This window comes from Tamandua tetradactyla, chromosome 18 (genome assembly GCF_023851605.1).
Source record: "Tamandua tetradactyla isolate mTamTet1 chromosome 18, mTamTet1.pri, whole genome shotgun sequence".
NCBI classification, from domain to species: Eukaryota; Metazoa; Chordata; class Mammalia; order Pilosa; family Myrmecophagidae; genus Tamandua; species Tamandua tetradactyla.
In genome coordinates, this window is record NC_135344.1 from 19315518 (window position 1) to 19342202 (window position 26685).

The 26685-nt window shown below is 37.0% G+C and overlaps 1 protein-coding gene and 1 pseudogene across 1 annotated transcript in view; both read right to left on the minus strand.

The window, feature by feature from the left end:
* PHLPP1 (PH domain and leucine rich repeat protein phosphatase 1) overlaps nucleotides 1–26685 on the minus strand; it is a 268194-nt gene that overhangs the window by 73811 nt on the left and 167698 nt on the right. The window contains exons 5-6 of the mRNA XM_077135308.1: nucleotides 12848–12994; nucleotides 11987–12217 (exon numbers count right to left, since the gene is read on the minus strand). Of these exons, the coding sequence (XP_076991423.1) occupies nucleotides 11987–12217; nucleotides 12848–12994 (378 nt within the window). The remainder of the gene's footprint in view (nucleotides 1–11986; nucleotides 12218–12847; nucleotides 12995–26685) is intronic.
* LOC143661988 (SWI/SNF-related matrix-associated actin-dependent regulator of chromatin subfamily E member 1 pseudogene) lies at nucleotides 450–11968 on the minus strand (annotated as a pseudogene).

The following is a 26685-nucleotide window of genomic DNA, read 5'->3' on the forward strand; positions in this document are numbered from 1 at the left end:
CACAATGAGACTCTGTGAAATGTGAAAACCTTTGTGTCTGATGCTCCTTTTAGCTACTATATCAACAGAAGAGTAGAACATATGGAATAAAAGTAAATAATAGGGGGAACAAATGTTAAAATAAATTTAGTTTGAAATGCTAGTGGTAAATGAAAGCGAGGGGTAAGGGGTATGGTATGTATAATCTTTTTTTTCTCTATTATCGTTTTATTTCTTTTTCTGTTGTCTTTTTATTTCTTTTTCTAAATTGATGCAAATGTTCTAAGAAATGATGAATATGCAACTATGTGACGATATTAAGAATTACTGATTGTATATGTAAAATGGAATGATATCTTAATGTTTTGTTTAATTTTTTTAATTAATAAAAAAAGTTAAAAAAAAAAAGACAAAGAAGGACATTATATATTAATAAAAGGCACAATCCACCAAGAAGGAATAACAATCATAAATATTTGTGCAACCTACATTTGGTGAGGTAAAATATGCCAGAAACAAAAGAGCAAATATTGTATGATCTCATTTAGAAAATACTTATAAGAAAACTGGGGTCTAGATTATAAGCTATTATAGGAGTCACATTTAGTCTGGAGTGGTAATTATCATTTCTGGATTTTGAGGGGCTGTTTTATATATTATAACCTGGTCTTTAGAGATCAGGATGAAACCAATCGAGTTGGGGTAAGGAAGACATTGCCTATTTTTTAGAACTTCACCTACTCTTTGAGACCAAAGGAAGAAAGGTTTATTGTGCCCAGAACCTAAATTTTCTGTAGCATATAATATAAATCAACTTATCTTAATAGATTATTTAAACAATCCAAACATAAGGAGCCCAGAATAAGAATGAGAGTCTTTAATCCTGTATAGCTTAATGTAATGCCTATATACACCCCAGAGTATATTAAGCAGACAATCAAACAGTATTGGCAAAGTCCCTTGACGGATGGGAGAAAAATTATGGCACTATTAAACTTTACCCCCGGGGAAACCCAGTATACTGTGCCAAACATTAGTGACACCCAAATCAATAGACCAAGCCCTTGGTCTTGAGGTTTGCTTTTGTGAAGTTTATGTATGTAGTGGAGAAGCTTAGTCTACCTATAGGTATGCCTAAGAGTTACTTCTGAAGGACCTCTTTTGTTGCTTAAATGTGGCCTCTCTCTCTCTAAGCCTAACTCTGCACATGAAGCCATTGCCTGCCCCCCTATGTGGGGTATGACACCCAGGGATGAAAGTCTCCCTGCCAATGTGGGAGACGACCCCTAGGGATGAGTCTAGCCCTGGCACTGTGGGATCAACAATGCCATCCTGACCAAAAGGGGAGAAAAAAAATGGAACAAATAAGGTATCAGTGGCTAAGAGAGTTCAAATAGAGTTGAGAGGCTACTCTGGAGGTTACACAAGCTTCAGTTAGAAATTGCTACTATTATAACTTGCCATCCCCCAACCAAAACCATTCCTGCCAATCCTAAAGAATGCCTAGGGTAGTATATAAGATACTACAAAGGTTCCATGCACTAGGGCAACTTTCTAGAAACCTACAACCTCCAGATGGGTCCCTGGAAATAAAGTCCAGAAATAAAGATAGGCCAGCCTTTCCAGCACATCAGTTAGTTCCATCCCCCATCCCACATTATCGACAGTCCCTTCCAACATGAAAAAGTTAGAATGGGCATAGCCCAAATACCCCTAAAGAGTGGGAGAAAGACCAAAGGTGATGGTGGAGTTGTACAGAGTAGGTCGGTTTAAAAAATGAGTATGAGTACTGAATCAGTTCACTGATATTTCTTACAGTCTCCAGTACCTTAGAACAGCTAGAAATAAAAACCTAAAATTGTGGAATTGTAACCCATATCATACTCTGAAATCTGTTCTACAGTTAATTGTTACAATGTACTTTGAAATTTGTTGCTTTTTTGTAGAAATGTTATTTTTGCACGAAAAAAGAAAAGAGTAGGAAGAGTATAATAGAGAAGATAGGATTTAATAAGTTAATATGACTGCTGAATCAATACATTGATATTTCTTTTGGTCTCCAGTGTTTTGAAGCAACTAGAAGAAAAAATAAAAAATTGTGGAGGTGTAATAAACCATACCAAACTTTAACATCTATTATATAACTATTTGTTAAAATGAACTTTGAAATTTTTTTATTTTATTTTTCACAATTTAAAAACAAAAAATTAACTCAAAATGGATTGAACATCTAAATATAAGAGCTAGAACCATAAAACTCCTAGAAGATAATGTAAGGAAGCATCTTCTAAAACTGGTGGTAGGAGGTGGTTCCTTAGACCTTACACTAAAGCACAACAATGAAAGAAGAAGTAGATAAATGGGACTTCCTCAAAATTGAATATTTATCTGCTTCAAAGTACTTTGTCAAGAAAGTGAAAAGGCAGCCTACTCAATGGGAGAAAATATTTGGAAAATACCTACCCAATAAGAGTTTACTATCCAAACTGTATAAAGAAATTCTATAACTCAACAAATAAAAAGACAAAGAAACAATTTATAAATGGGCAAAAGACATAGACACTTTTCCAAAGAGAAAATACAAATGGCTAAAAAGCACATGAAAAGATGCTCAAAATCACTAGCTATTAGGGAAATGCAAATCAAAGCCACAATGAGATATTTCACACCTACTAGAATAGCAATCATCAAAAAAGAGAGAGAGAGAAAACTACAGGTGTTGGAGAAGATGTAGAGAAACTGGAATACTTATTCTCTGCTGATGGGAATGTTGAGTGGGGCAGCCGCTATAGAAGACAGTTTGGCAGTTCCTCAGGAAGCTCAAGTACAGAATTGCCATATGATCTGGGCAACTACACTAATAGGTATATACTCAGAAGAACCCAAAGCAGAGATGCAAATGGACATCTGCACACTAACATTCATAGTGGCATTATTCACAAGTGCCAAAAGACGGAAACAACCCAAATGTCCATCAACTGATGAATGGATAAACAAAATGTGGGATGTACATTCAACGAAATATATTTACATGTAATAAGAAAGAAGTCCTGATACATGTGACAACATGGATGAATCTTAAGGACATTATGTTGAGTGAAATAAGCCAGACACAAAAGGACAAATGTGTGTTCTCACTAATATGAACTAACTATAATGAACAGACACTTGGAGCCAAAATCTAGAGTATAGGTTACAAAAAGACAGAAAGAGGGTGGAAAATAGGCAGTTGATGCTTAACTTGTACAGAATTTTTAGTAAGGTAAATTGCAAATGTTTGGAAATGGATAATAGTGATGGCAGCACATTACCATAAGGGCAAAAACAGTGCTGAAATATGGGTTTGATTATGGTTGAAAAGGGCAGATTAGGGTTGTATATGTCACTAGAAGGAAAGCTAGAGGATAAAACATAGGACTGCATTAGCTAGTGAATCCTGCTGTGGGTGATGACGGTGGTTAATTGTACAAATATAAGAATGTTCTTATACGAATTAGAACACATAAATGTAGGGTCACAATTACAGAATGTGAATAATAGGATGGTATGGGGAAAAAATATAACTAATACAAACCATGGACTATAGTCAATAGTAGCAATGTAGTATTCTTGCATCAGTTGTAACAAAGATACTATACCAGAGCTAAGTGTCAATAATAGGGATGCATAAGGGGTATGGATTTTTTTTTTTGGAGCAATAAGAACATTCTCATATTGATTTTGGTGATGAATGCACAACTCTGTGATTATACTGAGAGTCACTGATGTACACTTTGGATGGATTGTACGGTGTATGAATAAAAAAAAATAAAGGGGGGGTTGGGGAGGAAGATTCAAGCAAAGGCTAAAAGTAAAATAAGGAAAAGGTAACCGGGACTGGGACTATCAACAACACACCAAAGACAAGATCAGTTCAAAAGGGAGAAGTAGAGATAACTTCAATACCTGGTTTGCTAGGCTATGCCTAACACCTTTAAAAAGAAAGAAATGCAAAAACTTCTACTTATTACAAAGACAACAAACTGTTAAGATCATGCCCTCGACTAAAAGAGCATAAATGTTAAGGACAGACTTGTGAAGAAAGCAGGGGTCCTTTAGTGAATTTATGCTCTTTAAAAAATAAAATAAAAGTATGGTATCTGTATTATTAATAGAAAAATCATAAAGCCACTGAAACCAAAGATGAGCGACCACAAAAAGTTAACATGTCAATATGCAAACACAGCATATGGCCTCTCCAAAGGTCCCGAAGATTTTCTTTTTTAAACTCCAGAAAGCATTATTTCATTTTAAAAAGTATTTAGAACACATCAAACAAGGCAACATTTATTCTTTTTTTGCCCTTTTCTGGTATGGGACCTGTTGGTGGCTCCTCCACTGTTGGCTGCTGCCCTCTGAGCCAGTGTTACCATCACTAGTTCTTTCCTCTGCTGTGCTGTGGACCCCCTCCTGCCCACTCTCCTTGTCCTCAGCAGATGTGCCTCTTTCGCCATTCTGTTGGCCTTTTGTTGTTTTTTCAAGGCGTGCCTCCTCTGTCTCCCTGGGAATGCTCGCCTCTTCCCTCTGTTCTTCAATTTATTAGCTGCTTGTTCTAATACTGCTCCTCAGGAACAGCTGACTGCGTCCAGCTTGTTCTGCCTTCCTTCTCTTTCCTCCTTTCCTCCTGCCTTTTGCAGGCCTGCTCCACTCCTGTGCAATTTCAGCTGCAATTTTCTCCATAACCACTTCTACCTTCAGACCTCACAACCTTTGAAGTTCATTGTTAAATGGATCTGTGCTTTCTAGGAATCTCCTCTTCTTTTCCTGGCGTCACTCCTCTATTTGAAGAAGCTGAGCTTCTCGTTTTCGCTGATGAATCATTAAGAACTGGACCTGTTGCTTGAGGACCTGTATTCTAGCTATTGGGACAACTGGCCAAAGATCTGGCACCACAGTCTCACCAAGGATTTCACTGATACGGAGGTTTCTCTGGAAACAGGCGGTGGCTGCATGCTTCACTGAAAAGCCGTCATCATAATCATCTTCAGCAGGCTGAATGCTGATGTAAGGTTCTCCTTTCTCCATGTGAGATGTCTCTGTCGACTTCCTTCCTCTAAAGTAGCTTCCGCATGAATTTTTGCATTTATGTAAGCAAGCTATGTGGGGGAATTACAATAGGCCTTCATAGATTCATTGTACTCTATCTTTTCTGCTTTGTATTCATTTAAATACTTTGATTTCTCTTCATCAGTGAGATCTTGCCACATGCCTCCAATAATCTTGCCAATTTTCCAAACTTTAGGTCAGGGTTGGAAGCCTTTACTTGGTCCCAGACCTTTCTGCTGAACCTCATGTAGGGCACAGTGGTTTATCTGGTGGCTTTGGTGGTTTCGGAATCATAATACCAGAGGATGCAGTGACCCTGTTGTTGGCGCCCAGGTTCCCTACCAGCCTGTAGTTACTGAGGGGAGATGACTATGGATTGCATCCCACAAACCTTGGTGTGCTGGCCATTTCTGCTGCAGGAGCTGGGGTGGGAGGTGGGACATATGACGGGCTTTTTGACATTTTGGAAGATTAAGTTCTCAGTTCCTTCAGAATGAATATGAGACACCAAGGACAGAGGGAGTGGTCGCAGCTCCAGCTATGCTTCGCTTTGTTCCATGCATACCCTGCCATGAGGATTTTTTTTTTTTTTTTACTTTTCTCTTTTTATTGCAGGTTGCAAGATGTAAAAACTGGCCCCAACCCAGCAATTTGGCTATCTCCAAATGCTCAATAGATTACTAGCATTTGTACATAGAATTGGAAAGAAAAATCAAATCTCATTTCGGCTGCACCAGACTGCAAGAACTGAAAAAGCACGCAGTGTCCTCCCCTCTCTACATCTGAAATCACCTTCATAATGTGGAATTATTCAATTCATTTGCAACAGCCCCCTCCAATTTCACCAAATTAAGACTACAATAATAAAAGGGTTACTAAAAGGGAGAGACAAAAGAAAATCTATAGTGGAAAGAAAGTCTACAATCCAACTATTTAGCTTAAATTGCCAAGTCTCACCATGATTCAAATAACACAAGTTTTCAGGCTCCCACAACAATATACTTATTTAGGATGAACTTATTAAGAGGCAAAATGTGGTGAAAATTCCCTTCCAATAATCTCCTCAGGTAATATAGCCAGTTAATTTCATAAATATTTACTGAGCATCTACTTATGTATAAATGGGCAGTGTGAAAGGGCATCATGTTCGAGTCCCAGTTTGCTGCTTAGCACTTTGCATATATGACCCTGAGTGAGTCATCTAACATCTCTTTAAATCTGATTCCAATCTGTAAAATCTTTGCCCTAGAGGACAGTTAAAAAGATCAAATGAATAATATATGTGCTGGTAGTCTGAAAACTGAGAAGGGCTATGGTGATGATGATGGATGATGATAACCACTTATGGCTCTGTGGTTATAAAGATGAATAAAACATGGCATTTGTGAACTGAGTTTGTAATTTAGCAAGGGAAATCAGATACGCTTTAAAGAATACAGTATCAGGTTGCAAATACGTAGTAGGTGCCAGAAATGATGCATAAATCACAAAGAATGGTCAGAAAAGATGCTATGAAAGAGGAAGCATCTTATCTGAAAACCAAAGGCTAGGGAGAATTCAACGGATGTAAATGGAAGAAGAAAATGGCACAGAGAGGCTACAGAATGACAAGATTGAGGAGAAAAGCATACGTGTGTTTCATGCACGGGTACTCCAGGAGTACAGAGCATGTGAGAGTAATGAGAATATGACTAGAAAGGTGGGTTTGTTAATTTAGAAAATAAATCTTTATCATGTAGTGTACCTATTCATAGGTACCTAATAATGTACCTATTAGGTGATAACATTAGGGCTCAAAGATAATTAAGTGCAGTGCTTCTCAAATGGTCCGTGGTGAAGGACCTACTTTCTAACCCACCACAGACTGCTGTACAGTCCTAGTGCACATGACCAGTCGCAGCTCACGCACATCACATATGAGTCACCATGGAAGTTCAATACCAACAGTAGTCTATTCTTTGTTCAATGAGGTAAGTCCACTTCTGAAGCACCTGGACACTGACAATGTCAAATTGCTACACATTTCTAGAAGACTCATCTCTATTTCCATACATATCTCACTTTGGAACAGTAGCAAACAGTCAGCTTGTCAGCACAGTTGGTGGACCACACTTTGAACAGCTCTGAGATAAAGAGCCGCATCCTCAAGGGACTCACAAGCTAGTGGGCTGAAACCTGATATGAGACCCTGAATGCCCTGAATTAGAGAACTAAGGGCTCTGAACAAGACTGCCTGCTTGAGAGGGTTGCACAATGGAAGCAGGTTACTCAGCTAGGAGGCAACAGTAGCAGTGAGAAGAAAATGGAAGGGATGAAAGAGAGAAACTAATGTGAAAGAAGAACTAATACAATCTGGTGTAGACTAGAAATTAAGCTAGGATTGGAAAGAGATGTAAAAAGAAAAACACCACCAAAAGTTTTGAGTCTAGGAGGCCAATGATGTGATACTGCCATAAATGAAAATAGGAAGGCAGGGGAAAGAGTTGGTTGAGTAAAAAAAGAAAGTGAACTCTGTTTCACATTTATTTGGTTAACTGTGTCAACAGAGGTAGCTGGGGTGAAATTACTCAGTTGGCAGCTATAGTGAAACTAGTCTCCAAGAAGAGAAATGAGGGTTAGAGAAAGACTGGGGAATAATTAACATAGAAGTGAAAGGAGAAAGATGAAGCCACAAGAGTACCTGCAACCACCAAGGTAGAAAATGTAGAGAGAAAAGAAGTGTTAAGGGGAGATATGTGGGTAACATTCATATTTTAGACAGAGAGGAAGTTAAGGAGAAATTATTAATCATATCATAGAAAAAATGCTACAATCAAAGAACACCATCATGAGGAAGAAAATAAGATTAAAGGAAATTAATCACACTGATATAACATTTCTTTCTGAAGGAATGAAAAGCTCAAATAATCAATAAAATCTGTCATTTGCTTAGAGAAAATAAGTGACACTCCCCTTGGACTAAGACCAATTTAATAATTATAGGCAGAACTACAAGCAAATCTCACCAGATTTTCCTTCCTTGGTTCAGTGGCCTCAAGGAAAGCAGTTACATACTCACGGGCATGCAACAATTACAGATTGTCCAATGTCTACTGTGGTACTTAAATATCCAATAACTGATGTCATCTAAAATTATACAAGTTAGAACCAGCAACATGAAGATTTATAAAGTTCTTAACAAGGATAGGAACTTCTAGACATAGTAGATTGATTGTATATGTAGAAGAAAGAGCAAGAGAAATGATGTCTCCTATGCACCAAATTAACTCAGATATCATCTTAGGCTTGGATCAAGGTCTGTGTAACCCACCATCCTTGGCTCTACCAAAGTTATGCTACTTGGTCCCTGAACAAAAGGTCTAAATTGTGAAGATGAGAGATTTTCTAAATCCAGATGACTCAGAGGCCAATAATGTTAACAATTCAGAAGGAAAGTTAACAGTCTTCAGTTTCCTATCTTGTCACATTCCAAAAATTTTTCTAAGTCAGAAATATTGTAGTCATTTTTATATTTTTATAACCAAGTTAAGAATTCAAGGTCTTCAAATTGCTAACACTTCTTCAGTTGGGACAAGCCTGATTCCTTTAGTTGAGTTAAGGTAAAGCCTAGCAATTCTTTATGGGACTGGAAAGTAAGGCCAAATCATATGATTGGAGAAGAAGATGGGGGTGGGAGATGATGCTATTTTATACTGATAAAACTGAACATGCCTGATGAAGTTCTACAGCTATCAGCAGAGAGGAACATAGGTAGTGAAGCAAGGGAACCACCTTTGACACAGAGGTGTAAAGATGCCCAAGAATGATAAGTAATATGATCTGGCAATACCATTGCTAGGTATCTACTCAGAGGACATAAGGGCAAGGACACAAACGGACATTTGCACACCAATGTTTACAGCAGCATTATTTATAATTGCCAAGAGATGGAAATAGCCCAAATGTCCATCAACAGACGAGTGGCTAAACAAGTTCTGGTATACACATACCATGGAATATTATGCAGCTGTAAGACAGAATAAAATTATAAAGTATGTAGCAACATGGATAGACCTTGAGGACACTATGCTGAGTGAGATTAGCCAGAAATAAAAGGACACATACCATATGGTCTCACTGATATAAACTAACATTAGTGAATGAACTTGGAGAATTTCAGCTAAGAACAGAGACCATCAGGAGATAGAAATAAGGTAGGTACTGGGCAATTAGAGCTGAAAGGATACAGACTGTACAACAGGACTGATTGTAAAACTTCAGGCATGGAAAGCACTATATTACCTAACTGTAATATAATAACGTTAGTATACTGAATGAAGCTGAATGTGAGAATGATAGAGGGAGGAAGGCTGGGGGTACAAATGAAATCAGAAGGAAAGATAGACAATAAAGACTAAGATGGTATACTCTAGGAATGCCTAGAGTGTAAAATGATCCTGACTAAATGTACAAATTAAAAAATGTTTTTGCACGAGGAAGAACAAAGGAATGTCAATATTGCAGAGTGTTGAAAATAGATGGCAATTCATATCTTAAAATTTTAACTTGTGTTTGAGACTAAAGCAAAAAATGTTTATTTGGTACAAAATTTATAATTTGACTAGCACATTTCCTAATATAACTTATGTGGACAGTTTAACTGAACACCATAAGTACATGGAATCTTGAGTAGGGCACGAGAATTTGTAAGTTTGTCCAGAGTGATGCCCCGATAAATCCCAGAGTGATTTGAACAGTGAATAAAAAAGTATTTGTAAAGTCCCCTTGGGGGAATGGCAAGAAAGAAGGAAATTTCAACTTCCCCATATGTAGAATTCCTGATAGTCTCACAAGCAGTGGAGACAACCAAAGCAATAGGCTAAGCCCTCAATCTTGGTTCACATGAAACACCCCCGCAAAGGATAGCCTAAGCCTACTTAAAATTAGACCTAAGAGTCACCTCCAGATAACCTCTTTTGTTGCTCAGATGTGGCCTCTCTCAGCCAACATAACAAGCAAACTCACTGCCCTCCCGCTCTCTATGTAGGACACGACTCTCAGGGGTATAAACCTTCCTAGCAACATGGGACAGAAATCCTACAATAAGCTGGGACTCAGCATAAAGGGATTGAAAAAAATCTTCTAGACCAAAAGGGGAAGAGAGAAATGAGACAAAATAAAGTGTCAATGGCTGAGAGATTTCAAACAGAGTCAAGAGGTTATCCTGGAGGTTATTCTTACACATTATACAGATATCACTTTTTTAGTTGGGGTGTACTGGCAAGGCTGGAGGGAAGCGCCTGGGGGTGTGGAACTGTGCTCCAGTGGCCACGTTTCTTGGAGATGATTGTGTAATGATGTAGCTTTCACAGTGTGGCTGTGTTATCGTGAAGGCCTTGTGGCTGGAGCTCCTTTAGTCTATGGTATGGACAGATGAGTAAAACATAGGGATTGAAATGGGTGAATAATAGGGGGAACAAATGTTGAAATAAATTTAGTAGACTGAAATGCTAGTGATCAGTGAAAGGGAGTGATAAGGGGTGTAGAAAAAAAATAGGGGAAACAAAGGCTAAAATGTATTGGGTAGATGGAAATGCTGGCTATCGGCGAGAGGGAGGGGTGAAGGTGTGGTATGTATGAATTTTTTTCTTTTTCTTTTTCTGAATTGATGTGGATATTCTGGGAGGTGATCACGGTGATGAATGTACAGCTATGTGATGATATTGTGAGTTATTGATTGTATACCGAAAATGGAATGATCATATGGTAGGAGTGTTCGTTTCTGTATGTTGTTATGTTTAAAAAAAAAAGAATAATAACATGTAAGCTGGCTCCATAAGTAGAGAGAAGAGTCCTCATTCAGGTAATAACAGAAATATGTAACATTTTGTGCCAGCCATTTTGTCCACTCAATTCTGTACGCAACCCCATCAGTTTCTATAATTAGTCTTAATTTACAGATGAGAAAACAGAGTCACAGAGAGATGAAATATCTTGATATGGCTGGTATATGGCCATCAATTACCTGCTGACGGGGGAGGGCTGGGTAGTTTGGTTGAAAAGCATCAAATTGGGTAAGTTAGTGTTAAGGCTAAGCCCCATATGTTTTGCATGATTTGCATGAACTCAAGACTATGACAGGCTCTTGTTTCTCCTGAAAACAGAAAGTTTTAATAGTTTCTTCTTATGCCTACTGGTTCTCTGTGCATTAGAAAATAAAACTGAAATTTTTACCTACTAAGAGATGATAAGTAAACATCTTTCATGGGGAAGGATTATACTAAAGCTTTCCAGTTGGAGTTCAGTGCAATCACGACTCAAACAGGAGGTCCCTGCTCTTTCACGGAATCAGAGTGAAGGTTCTAGCCAAACTGGTGTACTGGGAGATTAAGGATTTTATATTTTTGTAAAGAATTGTGAACTAAAGACAGATTCACCTTAATAAAGAGATAGGAAATCAAAATAAATAAATGTAACTTAATAAATACAGTATACGATGGGAGCCATTGGAAGGCAAAACAATTAAAGTGAATAAGTGCTCAATAATGTCAAATGCCTCAGGTAAGCCACAGAAAAGAAAGAACTAAGAGAAATATATCCATTTTCCTCTCTATGCTATGGTTTTCCTTCACTATAAATAGCTCCCTCAGGCTCTTTGCTTGAATAGATAGACCCTATCTATACAGGCAAAGTAATACTAGGCTCAAACTTGTAAAACAGAGTAAGCTCTTCAAGAAATATGGGGTTCATTAACAAGAAAAATTTTGACAAGTTGCAGATATGAGCTAACCCTATTCTTTCCTCTGGGCAGAAAGAGAAAAATCGGCCCTAGTTTCAACTAACCAGCCTATTTGTCTCGGCAGCAGAATATCACCAAAAGAGTGATAACCTACCCGAATATAAGCCAACCACTCAAGTGGGAGAAATTTCCAAAAATGGTTACCTTAGATCCACATGTTTAATGTGAGGCATTTTTCTCCAAGCCTGTAGTCTGAGGGTCTCCACACAGTTTCCAGACATACAAAGTTTATCCACAGCAGTCAATTTCTCCAATACCTCTGGAATGTCAGTGAATTCATTGAAAGAAAGACCAAGATAACTAAGCTGGTGCATGCGCTCCAACTCAGCAGGAAGGGACTGGAGAAAGTTTCCATCTAACAAAAATGTCTGTAAGCTGTTAAAAGAAAATGTAAGAATTATAAAAGAACATGTAAATTTTACATCTTTAGTATCAACATGCCTGTTACATAAGTATAGATCACGTTACTGAAAAAAGAAAAGTACTATTCCTTGAAAAATGCATAAAGGGCAGGATCTGAGATAAAACAGACCGGAGACATAATGGTCAAAGATAAGCATCTTAATCTTTTATTAAAAAGGAAAATTATGACCAATTTTTCTAACTTGGGTAAGCATAAATGGGAACAATGTGAGCCAAGCCCAAATACCCATTTTTTCTTATTTATTTTTTTAAATTAACTTCTAAATCATAGAATATAGCACAATTCAAAATATGAGACAGTAACTCCCTGCTTCTCTATGTTTAGAGTCATTCATCCCTTGGAATCTTCAGTTCTAAAAAGGGTATTTTAAAATTTTACAAAATTCTAAAGAGCATCACAGCAAACAAATGAATTCTTCACCCAGATCACACAGCGCTTGACCTCTTGATTTGGGACTAATGCCAAGACTTATATGACCAACAAAAGTAAACTAGTATTGTGCTACAACCCTGATGCGGAGAGGCCATTTACCAAGCTACCCTATTAAATGGACACCCCATTGGGGAGTTTCAAGTACCCACTTGTGCATAACTCCGACTGCTGCTGGAACTACCTTCAGGGCATTGCAGGACACGTTCAACTCTGTCAGTGTTGGAATATTGCACACTGCTAATGGGAACTCCCCTAAACGATTATTGGAAAGGTTAAGACTCTTCAACTTGGTGAACCTGTTATAATAAAAAAAAAAAAAAAAGAAAAGACAAAAGTCATAGATGCACAACATCACAATTTTAGCGTAACCTTGCAGATAATCCAGCTTAATTCCCAAATTTAAGTGAGGAGGAAATGGGCCCCCAGAGGCTTGACAAGCAGCAGGGTGGGAATGCACACCTTTCAACTCTAAGGCAGTGTCCTACCGAAAATACAAACATATACTTAAAAATACACAAACTTATCTCTAAAATAAGGTTGAGATTTTGAGGAGGTGAGTACTCTTGGGGTAGGCTTTTCAGTTTTACCAGTTAGCTTAATCATCACATGTAAGTGATAATGGAGAACAACAAGCAGAGCTGAAAGTTTAGTTCTTCTGGATTTGTGTGATTCCAGGCAAGTAAAAAACTGTCCTTGGGCAGGCAACGGTGGCTTGGTGGCAGAATTCTCGCCTGCCATGCCAGAGACCCGGGTTTGATTCCTAGAGCCTACCCATGCCAAAAAAACATCAACTGTTCCACTTCATGTCTCTCAAATCCAAAACTGAAATGATAAAAACTCAACAATTTATCAAAATTACTCTCTGTAAGCTAACCAGGATTTCTTAGTTCTAAGTTTAAGAACCAGTTGTCATTCCTCAATCTCAATACAGTGCTTGATACTGCTGACCATGTGAACAATTTGCAATCCTATTACATGGCATCCCATCTCCAGTCCAAGTTTACCACTCTTTACTCAAATCGGCACATCCTTTTATTCTCACTGTTGTGGTTAATGAATGGCACTTTTATTTTCTCAGTTGCCCAAACAATTAACGAAATTACCTTCAATTTTTATTTCTCTGTCACTCCTTCATTTGAACCACTGCTGAATCTACACTATCTCTATATGAGATGAGAGTCAGACCAGTCTTCTCAATATGCTAATTCTTTTGAAAACTGCCCAAGCACAATATCAGGCAGTATGCACTCTGCTTAGAAAAGAAACACACGTCCAAAATTATATCCAACTCAATCCAATTAGCACCTTTAAAGAAACTACTATGTGACATACTTGTTGAATTCTACAATAAAAACATTAAATATTAAAGTTTATTCTAAACAGAAAGCTGACAATATATTTTACAGGTTGACACTGTTACCTTGATTTTTATAACAGTCATTTTCTTAGATGACTGAGTATAAACTGAATAATATTTTAAACTGAAAAAAAAATAACTTAAGAATTGCTGTCATATCTGAACAATCATTTTAAAGTTTGTCTTTTATAAATTATTATATGATCCGTTAGACCTTCTTAAAACAAAGAATGATCATCCTTGATTCAAATTATGTATAATCTACAAAGCATAGGCTAGAATTACAACGTCAATTATTCCCAGTCTAGTGATACTCGAAGCATGATTGGTCAAAACTATTTTCAAAACAATATTAAGATGTCATATGCCTTGTCACTCATTTTCTCACAAGTGCTCAGTGGAGATTTCCAAATGCTACATGTTTTTGTGATATCACAACAAATTGAATGAAATATGAGAATCAAGATCTCTTCTATTAAGCCAAAAATTAAAAGATTTGCAAAAATATAAAACAATGACACTCTTCTATTTGTTTTTGTTTGAGAAAATAGTTATTTAAAAAAAATGTTATTTATATTAACATGTAATGGGGCCTATTATCTTTAAATGAATTAATATATATTAAAACATCTCTCAGAATTTAATTAGAAATTAAATTTCTAAAGTTATAAAAATCAATAGATAGAATCCATATAAACAAAAGCTCCTTAAAAATCCTAGATTTTTGAGACCGTAAAAGAGTCCTGAGATAGAATGACCAGCTAAAAGAGGATATCCACTTAAATTTAAATTCTAGATACACAATAAAAAATCTTTTTTTTTTAGTATAATTATGTCCCAAATATCACACAGGACATACTCAAAAAAGTTCCTCTAGGAAGGAAAAAATATCCACTAGGCATTATCCAGTACAGTATACAGACTTTTCAGAAATAGACAGAGGAAGATTTGTTTCAGTAATCACATAAGACGGAAAACGGAAGCATCAGCTTTTGGAAAAGCAAAACTCAATTTCAGGGGAGAAAAGGTGATTCTTCTATGCAAACAAAGTTACTAGAACACCACCACTCCTGAGAACAAAGGAAAGCAATAGTGAGTAAAAAGATTAAAATGAAGCTGACAAATTTAACGGAAGATGAAAAGACTCTTAACAAGTACCTCCCAGTTAGTTTTATGTGTGTATGTATGTACATATGTATGTATTATTTTTAAATAGCCACCAGCTCTAAATATAAAGAGAAAGAGGTGCAATTATTTTCTGCATGAATTCAACAACAAAAACGCTACTGGACTGTGTAGTAAAGAGGATGCCTTCGGTCCCAGGGGTCAAACGCCCTCTTTATAGACTAAGCCTGTGCTGTGCTCCCGTCTACTAGAGCTGCATTGTCCATTCAGCAGCCACAGGTACACGTAGCTACAGAGCACCTGAAATGTGGAGAGTCCAAACTGAGATGCTCTCTAAGTGTAAAGGATACATTGGATTTCAAAGACTTATTAAAAAAGAAGGTACACTATCTAATTAATAATGTTTAGAACTGAAGATAACTTTGATATATTAAGCGAAAATAAAATATATTATTAAAATTAATTTCACCTGTTTATTTCTATTTTTTCTACTATGGTTACCAGAAAATTTGAAATTACATATGTGGCTTGCATTACAGCTTTACTCCAAACTAAGTAAGTAAGACTCTGAATTCCCCACCCAAATGACAACAAGCCTGTTTCCAGGCTGGTGTGGACCTCTTCAACATGTGTATTTACCCACAGGTCCTAGGGGTAGACATTGGGCATGTGGGCCGTGGTGAATGGGGCTGGGGAAGGGAAAAGAAAAGATATGGCCCACCGGGCCAGCTGTCCCTGTGCTGCCATATTCAGTGCAAAATACCAAGGAGTTTGAGGATTTAAATGTGAATCTAGAAGTACACGGTACAGCGTTACTATTACTACTTTACGCTTGCAGAGTTAGATAATCAAGCTTATGGTCACCCCATTCTGTAAATAGCAATGAACATAGAAGAAGTTTAGAACTCAGGTCTGACTTACTCCAAAGCTTCAAAGCACACTGTTGTTTTTTAATACCAAGTGTCAGAAACGAACAAGCAATTCAATACACTTGACATTCTACCGAGATGGAAAGCTATAATTGCAGTGAGTTTACAAACAAGCCTTGAAATATCTTTCAAATGAGCTATCCTAGAGACACAGAAGTTTGTCAAGACATATAAGTTTGAGGGGACAGAGGGTCAAAACTGGGGACAGGAAAAAGATGGTATAATGGAGCTGACACTGCCATGGCTCTTCGAAATTAGCGGCTTTTCTTTCACTTACATCTTCTATTGCATTTACATTATAAAACAAAAGAATTCTAACAATAATGCTGTATCTAAACATAAGTGTGATAAACTATCTAGGGGGTTGACCTATTAATTTTCTTACCTTTTCCTTTCTTTCTCCAACTTCACAGCCATAACTAATTAACAGCAAAGCAGAATAGCACACACTTTAAAACTACTATTGAGGGAATAAAGTAATCATTAGTTTTGTCCCTGTACTTTTCTAGCTTCCCTTTAAATCTAAATAGCAATACATACCAGGCAAACAAAATATAGTCTACACTTTTAGTCTAAATGAATTTTTCACATATACTAAATTTCAAGGCCTAATTTCCCAAGTTCTCTGTTGAGCAAATTATTTAACTCTGTACATAGAGCTGTATGTACTCAGAAAAACATGTTCCTAAACTTAATCCATTCTTGTGAGTGTGAACCTAATGTAAGTAGTAGGGCTTTCTGATGAGGTTATTTCAGTTAAGGTGTGGCCCACCTGGATCAGAAGACGGGTCTTCATCTTATTACTGGAGTCCTTTATAAGGGGAATGAAATTCAGACAGATAGATAAAGTCTCTGGAAGCAAGAAGGCAAAATTAAGGGAACCTGGAGGAGAATGGAGAGGCCAGGAGAGGCTGCCATGTGCAGAGGAGCCAAAGACCAAGGATCACTGGCAACCAGTCCCAGAATATCAGTCTTTAGGAAGATTTGCCTTGATGATGACTTCATGTGGATGTTCACTTACCCTCAAAACTGTGAGCTAATTAATTCCCATTGGCTTAAGCCTACCCATTGCATGGTATCTGCTTAAACATCCAAAGAAACTAAAACACGCTACAAAATGGAAGAGTGCTTAGTTTCTTAAAATAATCAGAAAGGTTAAAATGCATTAGTTTCATGCATCCAACTTCCTCACCTTTATTACATAAATATGTAGGTTTTAAAACAAGCAGGTTAACAACAGCCCTACAAGCTTATTTCATTCTGGTTTACAAAAACCCAGAATTTGGGAGTAAGTTGTATTAGTTTGCTAATGCTGCTGGAAAGCAATATACCAGAAATGAATGGCTTTTAAAAAGGGAATTTAATAAGTTACAAGTTTACACTTCTAATGCCAAGAAAATGTTCACACTAAGGCACCAATAAGAGGTTACCTTCACTCAAGAAAGGCCAATGCCATCTGGAATACTTCTGTCAACTGGTAAGGCACTTGGCTGGCATCTGCTAGTCCCTTGGTCCTGGGCTCCATTGCTTTGAAACTTTTTTTCCTACAGGAATTCCTAATTTGATAACTGTGGGCCTTTACTTAACTCCACGGGGACACAACTCTGGCTTGCTTTTCATCTCATGAGAAGGTACATGGCGACATTTGCTGGGTCTTGCATCTCCAAACATATAGATCTCGTGTTGGCTCTGTCAGTTCTAAAGCAACTGTTCTCTAAGCATCTATATTGGCTCTGAGGTTTCTTTAAAATGTTTCCCCCCTTTTAAAGGACTCCAGTAAACTAATGATGACCCATTTTAAAGAGGAGGGGTCACATCTCTGTCTAATCAAAAGGTCAACCCACTATTGGGCAGGTTGCATCTCTGCGGAGATAATATAATCAAAAGCTTCCACCCTTCAGTATGGAATCAGGATTAAAAGAAATGGTTGCCCCCACAAGAATGGAACAGGATTAAAACATAGCTTTTCTGGGGTACATAACAGCTTTAAAGTGTGGTATACAAGTGCTCCTTAGAAAATTAAATGGAGCTGTTTTTATCCAAGGGCAAGAAAGAAAAAGCTAATGTTCTACAATATCAAATAAACAAACATACACAAACGCTGCCAATCGCACACTTTACCCCTGCAGGGCTTGTTTCATCACGATCATAAAGTGAGCTTAACCTTTCTCACTTTCTCCATTAATCCATATTCAGTCTATCAACACTCAAAAACTTATATACAAAGTTGTTTCTGTAAATTTAACAGAATGGCTATATATATTTGTTTATATTTGAGAACCAAAACCAAATAAATAAAATAATGACTGTTTAAAGTTAGAATATAAGTGGGTTTTAGAGACCTCTAAATCTTTAGTAAATTTCCTTACAAAAATTACAGGTATCCATAATGTATTTGGAAAACCTGACTCTAAAATAAATAACAGTATGGTAGAAGTAGTTCTCTTTTTAACATATTCCAAATGTGCGTAAATGAGTGTCACACATTATATCCATGAAGAGGAAACCCTACTTGTCTTACTCAATGTGTCTAACAGAGAAAAATCAATATTATTTTCTTGAATTATTATTCTCCACAAGTGGGTCAATTGAAAAACAAGATTTCCTGGGTGAATGGATTTCTGTTTCATAGTAATAGTTCATGGTTAAATTCATTTGGGATATTATTAGCCTCCAGTAGTAAGTACAGGAGGACCTGCTTGGAGACTGCAGTTGTAAGCCTTGCCCTCGTCTTGGTCGCCTGTTTTCCATTCGTTATGAAAGCGGTGTCCCTGATGGTTTAGGGAGGCTGTCTCTTAGTGGAGTACTGCCAGGCCATTAGTGTTCAGTAATACTTACTGAGAAAGACTGTTTTTATTTGATGACCGAAATGACACGTGCTCATATTAACAATCAGATGTAAAGAAAAAGCTGACAGGCTCTTCTACTTCCTTCCAAATCCCATCCTCCTAAGATAATCACTGTCAATAGTTTGGCATATATTCTTCCAAAACTTTTCTTCCAAATAAAACTTGTACATGCATAAATAGGACATAATTCCTCTTCCTTATTTTTGAATGAGATTATATAACAGTTTCCTACAACTTATTTTTCATCTAATACAAATCAATCATCTTTCTGACTCAGTACATAAGAAATCAAGCTCATTTTTTTTTGACAGTTGCACAAATCAGAGTATAAACGTAGCAGATTTTTTCAACCATTCTGCTATTGACTGACATTAAAAAGACTTCCAGTTTTTCACTGTTACAAATAATTCTGCAAGAGAAATCCTGCTCATATATCTGTGTGGGCATCAATGATTTTATATTGTTGTATTTATGGGGGCCAATCCACAATTCTGAAATCCAAAAGGCTCTGAGAACTCAAAGATTTTTCATTACTCATATGGTGGCAAAAGCTGACTTGAACTGATATGAATATTCATTTGTTCCCTTCATAAATCTTAATGCATTTGCTTATGGTATGCTGTCTGAAATGCTCCTGGAGGTGTTACATAGCATACAGTATATGCACTGTATTACCTTTATATAATCTGAAAATCTCTGAATTTGGAAATGCAATAGCCCCAAGGATTTTGGAAAGGGATGTGAACACTATTTCTAAAAGTGTGACTGATGGAACCAAGAGTATATACAATTTAAATTTTAATATATACTGCAAAACTACAAAGAGTTGTAAAAATCTATACTCCCGGAAGAGAGAATGTCTTTCACCTTGCTACCTTCACTAGCATTTAACATTAGCAAACTCTGGGTAAAAATAATGGCATCAGGTCAATTCAGTTTGCTTTCTCAGTGAGTTCAGCATCTTTTTGTGAAGTGGAATGTTTTGGTTTGCAAGGGCTGCCATAATAAACACCACAGACAAATTGGCATGCACAATAGGGATTTATTATCTCACAGTTTTGGAGGCTAGAAGCCCAAAATTAAGGTGCTGGCAGGATCGTGCTTTCTCTGAATTCTGCAGCATTCTGCAGGCAGCTTGCCGGCAGTTCACATCCGAAGCTCCACCTCCTCCTCATCCATCTCCTTCTGTGTCCAAATTTCCTCTAGCTATTTCCTCCAGTCTTAAGGGATTAAGGCCCATCCTGAATCACTTGGGCTTCATCTTAACTAACAAAATCTTCAAAAATTTATTTACAAATGAGTTATATCCACAAGACAGAGGCTTAGGAATTTGAACATGTCTTTATGGGGAATGTGGTTCAATCCACACCAGTGGAGATGGGGTGGAAGAGAATCTGCATTTTTATTCTCTAAAGATATATTCATATCCTTTGTCCATTTTTCTATTAGGTTGTTCCTTTTTTATTTGTCAATTTGTAGGCTTTCCCTGAATACTATGTGCTACATATATTGTCATATGCTGCAAATATTCTTGCAACCTATAGTTTAATTTTCCCCATTCCGTTAATGGTGACTTTCACCACATGCTAATTTTAAATTCTCATCTGCGCAAATTTGGGAATATCGTCCTTTATGGACTCTACATTTTTCACCTTGCTTGAGAAGGTCCTTGCACTCCACCCCAATTGATACAAATGTCCTATGTTTCGTTTTAATATTTTCATGTTTTTAAAAATATTTAGAGCTATTTCTGACATACATGTACATATGTCTATGTATGTGTGTATTTACATATGTAAATATGTCTACATTATATACATGACAGCACCACTTAATAAACAAGTCATCCTTTTTATTACTCACTCAATTCAAATAAACTTCATATTATTACGAAAGACAAAAATAAAAAGAGAAAGCTTAGTGCCATTTAATTTTTTAAAAAAGACAAAAGCTTTGGTAAAAATAAATTACATTTATCACATTTAATTATATTTAGGTTTTGTTTCATTTTCATTTTTTCAGGGAATTTGTAAAACCAAGCACATATGTTGTTTTTTCCTGAGAAACCACTTTGAGATTTTGAGTCAGAAAAGTTTGTTAATAAGATGATTAGTTTGATGGAGTGACTTTTTTTGTCTTTAGAAGGACCAATCTTAGGAAGAGTATCAAAGTATTTTTTAGTGCATATTAAATGCACTTGCCCTTGAGAAACATTAGCTAAGGAAAAGAATGACTGAAATGTCATCAGCAAGCAACTTCCTTGAACTACTCAAATTCTGATTTCTTTATTGTGAGCTCAGGAATTGGCTTGGGACCTCAATCCTATAGCCATGTTTTAATATTCTTGTCTCAGTTCAGATATTATGTAGGACAAGCTGGTACATGCTATAATGGTTATCTAAAAGAGCAAAATAATGGCAAAAGACAATATCTCCTGGATATTTCTATTGTTTTTTTTTGGGGGGGGGGAGCGGGTGCATAGTCTGGGACTCGAACCCAGGTCTCCCGCATGGAAGTTGAGCATTTTACCACTGAACCACCTATGCACCCTCTCTTGGCTTTTGCAGTGGCATGAAAAAATATATATATACCACCAGAATTGCCATGCCTGCCTCAGAACTGCTAGGGAATACCTACCCTTCAGCACACATTACTCAACTTCTTTAAGTGTTCACATGCTTTCCACAATGCCCAAATTCTACCTTCTGTAACTGAACTCTAATCGGTGACTTCTCACTTGGTAGAGTCCTTTTCCTCTCACCTCTGTAAGACATCCGGAATGAATCTACATGGACTAATTAATGTATGCCATTTGGTTCCAAGGACTGCTCGTTCCCAATGAGCACTTCCCACAGTCTTCTGGGATGGCTCAGGAGTGCACAAAATGCTAATGTGGCGCAAAGGGGCCTCTCCACATTTGAGCCAAAATAAACAGGAAACACCCTATCATAATCCTCATCACCATAAATAACTCTTGGTACAAGTAAATCAAGCATCTTACCTTCTTTACGAATAGAAAACAAAAATACACACATGCATATTTTACTTGGATAAAAATGAAAACTTACAGCCACAAAAAGGATTTGACAAAAATTTTCTGAAGAGGTGCTGCAGAGGTTAAAAACCAGAATTAGTGTATCAAGGCTATAACTCATAGATATTTTTCCAAAATCATTAAAAATAGAGAATATTCAGTATTTTATTTTGGTATAAATTTTGTACATGCTGGTATAATGGCAAATTAAAGCATTTTCTAAAAAGAGAAATTTTTCTTTTAATCCCTCTTTTAAAATAACTTAAAACAGCAGGAAGCATTTACTGGTTAGTGACTATGCCCCAGATGTCAGGCTCGGTAGCCCTGTGGATATAACACTGAGCAAGACAAAGCTCTAGCCCACAGAAAGGTGGGGAAGCCAGGTGGGTATGCAAGGGCAGGTGCCCCAGAATCAAGTAAATACATGTTGGGACTGAATCATGTCCCCGATAGAGACAGGTTCAAGTCCTAACCCCCAGTCCTGTGGGCATGAACCCATTTGTAAATGTCATTAATTAAGGTGAAGTCAAACTGAATTGGGGTGGGTTTTAATCCAACATGGCTAAAGTCCTTATAAGCAGAGGAAACACAGACGCAGTCATTCAGGAGAAGCCAGAGTTGAGAGAGAGAGAGGGATTGCCATAACAGAGGTAGAGATGCACCTACAACCCAAGGACTGCTGGCAAGCCATCACCAGATGCTTCAGACTACAGAAGAAAGCACGGTCTGGTCCTTGATGCTGGACTTCTAGATTCCAAAATGGTAAGCTTGTGGTATTTTTCACAGCAGCCTAGCAGACAAGGACAGCACATTATACAGAAAACTACTTCTGACCACAAAGACAATTCTGTGGAAAGAGCAGTGACTAGGCTTACAAGGTACCCGGCACTAACTAAATTCATGAGAACAATGAGTTATAAACAGTATAAATTTGTCATTTTCTGATTCTTTAATAAATTGGCAATATAATGATCAAAAAGGCAAGAAATATGTTACCGTGTTATCGTTAAACATACCTCTTAGTAGATGTTTTCTCAGTTTGTCCATGACTACATTTTTAAATTTTCTCACTAGAATATCTGCTAGCTAGTCAATTTAATCACCAATACTATTTGGCATGTTTAATATTAACCATAACAATAGCAGGACAAACAACAACAATGTAAAAAGAAGACATCTATAAAAGGTAGAAAGTGGATCCTATTTTCACTCTACAAACCAAAGGAAAGAAGATCTATGCAGCATTTTTGGAAAAATTCCCAGTTCAGTCATAGAAGGATATATAAAAATCAAAACCCGTGAACAACTATATCAAGGATACTGAATTACCAAAGGAATGAAAAAATGAACATAACCTAAACCAGAGAGAGTAATTATGTCATGAAAATGTGTTTAGACATGAGTAGCTTAAGCTCCTCATCACAAACAGACCAAGCAAATCTGGTAGCTAAGTAGGAAAAAAAAAAATCAAGCACCCAAACGTTTACTAGGTATAATAAAAGTCCGTTGCCAGGAGTGATCCATTGATTCACGGAACATTTACTTAGTCCTTCCTAGGCACAAAGGTATCTGAAGCATACAAATGTGAGTTAGATGGGTTTTCCACTCTCCAAGAACTTGAAAGAGTTTGGGAATAAAGTTGCTGTAATATAAATCAGAACATGAAAACTTAATGAAGAAAATATGGTAAGTGCTCAGAGAAAAGAAAACTCACTTTTTTTTTCCTAAGGGACATGATCAAGAGGTTAATAGGTAGATAGGGAATGCAAGAGAGAATATTCAAAGAGAATAGAGTTTTTCACACTTCGGTTTTTCACACTTCAGCGTATATGGTTAAAATGCAGATTCCTGGGTCCCAATCACCAGAAGTTCTGGCTCAGCAAGACTGGGGTGAAAAACAGGTCTCTGTGTTTTTAGCATTCTGTGGCCCTTCAGTTACTGACTATGGGATAGTGGGGTGAGGAACATGCTGTAAGGGTGGGGACAGAACCTATAGTGTGTACTTGGGAACCATCAAACAAGCCAAACTGCTAAGCAGAAAGAATTGCAGGGGTTGTAAAGGATCCTTAAAGCCTAATCACAGAGGGCCTTGAATCCCAGGTATTTACCTGTAAAAAACTCTGAAGTAGAGGAGTGAAATAACTCATCCTAGATTGCACAGATTTGGATGTTACACACACATACACAACACAAACACACACACACACACACACACACAATCTCTCTATCTGGGTTGAGAAGTGTGCGTTCTGGCCTAAACCTTAGAATTTGGGGAAGGCAAATATTTAGTAAGTGAGATGTTTCCTATACCCTAAGGTTTTCTTCTTATTTCTAAATCTCAAAGACATCACAATGGAGGGCTATGTCCCATCATGCTAACCGACCTGTGAGAGATAACAGCTGTGAGATTCCTCCCATCCAAAGTTCTATCACTATAATGGTGAGTGTCATCAAAATTACAGGTCTTCTTTGGAAAAGCAGAAACTCTTGTGAACTTTTAGTTTTCGAAAATTACACATGTGCTCTGTCCAGATTCCTGAATTAGGTGTGTGTGTTTGACCTGAGGTTGAAGGGAGAGGAAGAAGAGGAGCTGGTCTTCCTCCAGCACTTTCACACTGGCAGCCAAAGAAGGCTTTCAGAATTCTTCAGTAATGATGCTAATCATGTTTCCAAAGCCCTGAGTTAGGATGACCCTTCACTATCAAAACCACAAAATAAGCATCTGTTGGCTCTCTTAAATCATGCTTATCACTGTCCCTAAGAGCTACTCATAGTGAAAAGTTGATTACCACTCAGATAAGCAAGCATCTAGGGCCCTATGTTTAAGCATTAAGCTCTTGCAGTTAAGTTAAAGCTTAGAGAGTACACCAAAGAGCTCAACTACAGAAGAAAGGATATGAATAAAATATACAGCAGACAAGACTTTTGAAAACCCCTTCTCTTTTAAGTGGGGAAAAGAGCTGAGGAACATCTCAAATGATCCTAAGAAGTTAACAGGGCAACTGTAATTTAATACAGTCTGGCTGATAAATAAATCTTTTGTTTCTTTTTGAGCTCTCTCTTCAAAATGAGCTGTGTGAGGGAAGAAAAAAATAGGCTGTTATTGCCTGAAATGAGGTCAGTAGCTTTAGCCAAGGAGACCAAAGGCTACAGGATCTCAGAGCCCTGAGGTCCATATAAAGGCTTTCCTTTGATCAAATGATCAGGGAAGGAAAATAGGAATTGCATGAAATGTAAAGTTTCCCAAGAGGATCAAAATTCCATCCAAAAGGCAAAACTGTATAAAGAGGCTTCCAGTGTTGGGAACAGTTAACTGAGAAAAAAGGACATTCCATACATTCTGTGATATTCCTTAAACATCTGGCAAGCCTCATCAAATCAGGTAGTAGAATTTCTTTCCCAATATTATCTCTATCCCTGAGCAGCACTTGTGTTAAGTGCTTTTTTTCTCTAAGATGTGGCTATCCTCTTTTTTCAACAGTTAGTAGCTCTTGCTTGCTTCCAACATTTCTTATATGCAGAACATCTTCCAAACAAGCTGAAACTGTCTAAAGTACAACAGTCCAAATCTGGCAAATAAGATGTAAAAATATTTTAGCATAATACTCCTGAACCTTCAATGTTAATGAATTATTACTTTCTATTAAAAGTTTTCAAGAATTACTGATTAAAACAGAAATTAAATTCTTCTTTTCAGTAGAAGCCTGGAAATGTGGAATTCAGGTAAGGATAAATAATAAACATTAAATAGCTGTACTTTTGGAATGTGAATTTCCCTCAAAGAACAGAGTAGGAAATAAGGTCAGATGTTTTCCACTCCCTGGGGATTAAAAATGTAGAAATTTGAGCTTTCTAAGAAGAAATGTACTTGATAAAAGCCAGGCATAATTATGAGTTTCTCATTTCTCATTTCTCCATAACTTTCATTCTATTACACCCACATACTTACACTCCCAACTCACATTCATTCCTTTCTCTCACTGTTCTCCCATTTAAGCAGATCCCCAGCACCACTTCTCTTACTCTTCTCAGCTAAAACATATTTCACATTTTATCAAAGCTCAAATTACTTATTACCTCCAGTCTTTAATTCACTCTTCCCTTAACCCAAGGGTAACTTTTACCTTACTTTGGGTTATAGCATACTCATCTATATACCATAGCCTCTAACACACAATCATCGACTTACTTAATAAATTCCTTGATACTGATCTCTACATGCCATATAATATAATGTGATTGATCAACAATCATTTGAAGTTACTACTGTCTCCTAGAGCACTAAATACTAAATTCCATTGTTCAAAGCATTTTTGGATGTTCCCTTTCGAAAGTTTAAAGATCACACTCTTTTGGTTAACCCTGGTGTTGTGAAAACCTACAATTCAATAAATATTTATTAATATATACATATAAACATAAACATATAATATATACATCAACCTACAGGAGGCTCTGGGCTTGGTATTGGGGGAGGGAAGATAAAAACATAAGAAAGCCGCATCCCTACTTCTCAAGGTTTTATAAATAGATGGTGATTTTGCAAGTTTTCAAATGTTTACTACAAAAGGTATAATTGGAATTGTTCAGTAAGTGCAAAGTGCTAACAATTCAGAAAAAAAAATGGTCACATGGAATTGGGAAATAACTAAAAGCTTCGGGAAACAAAAGTCATTACAAGTAGATTTTGAAG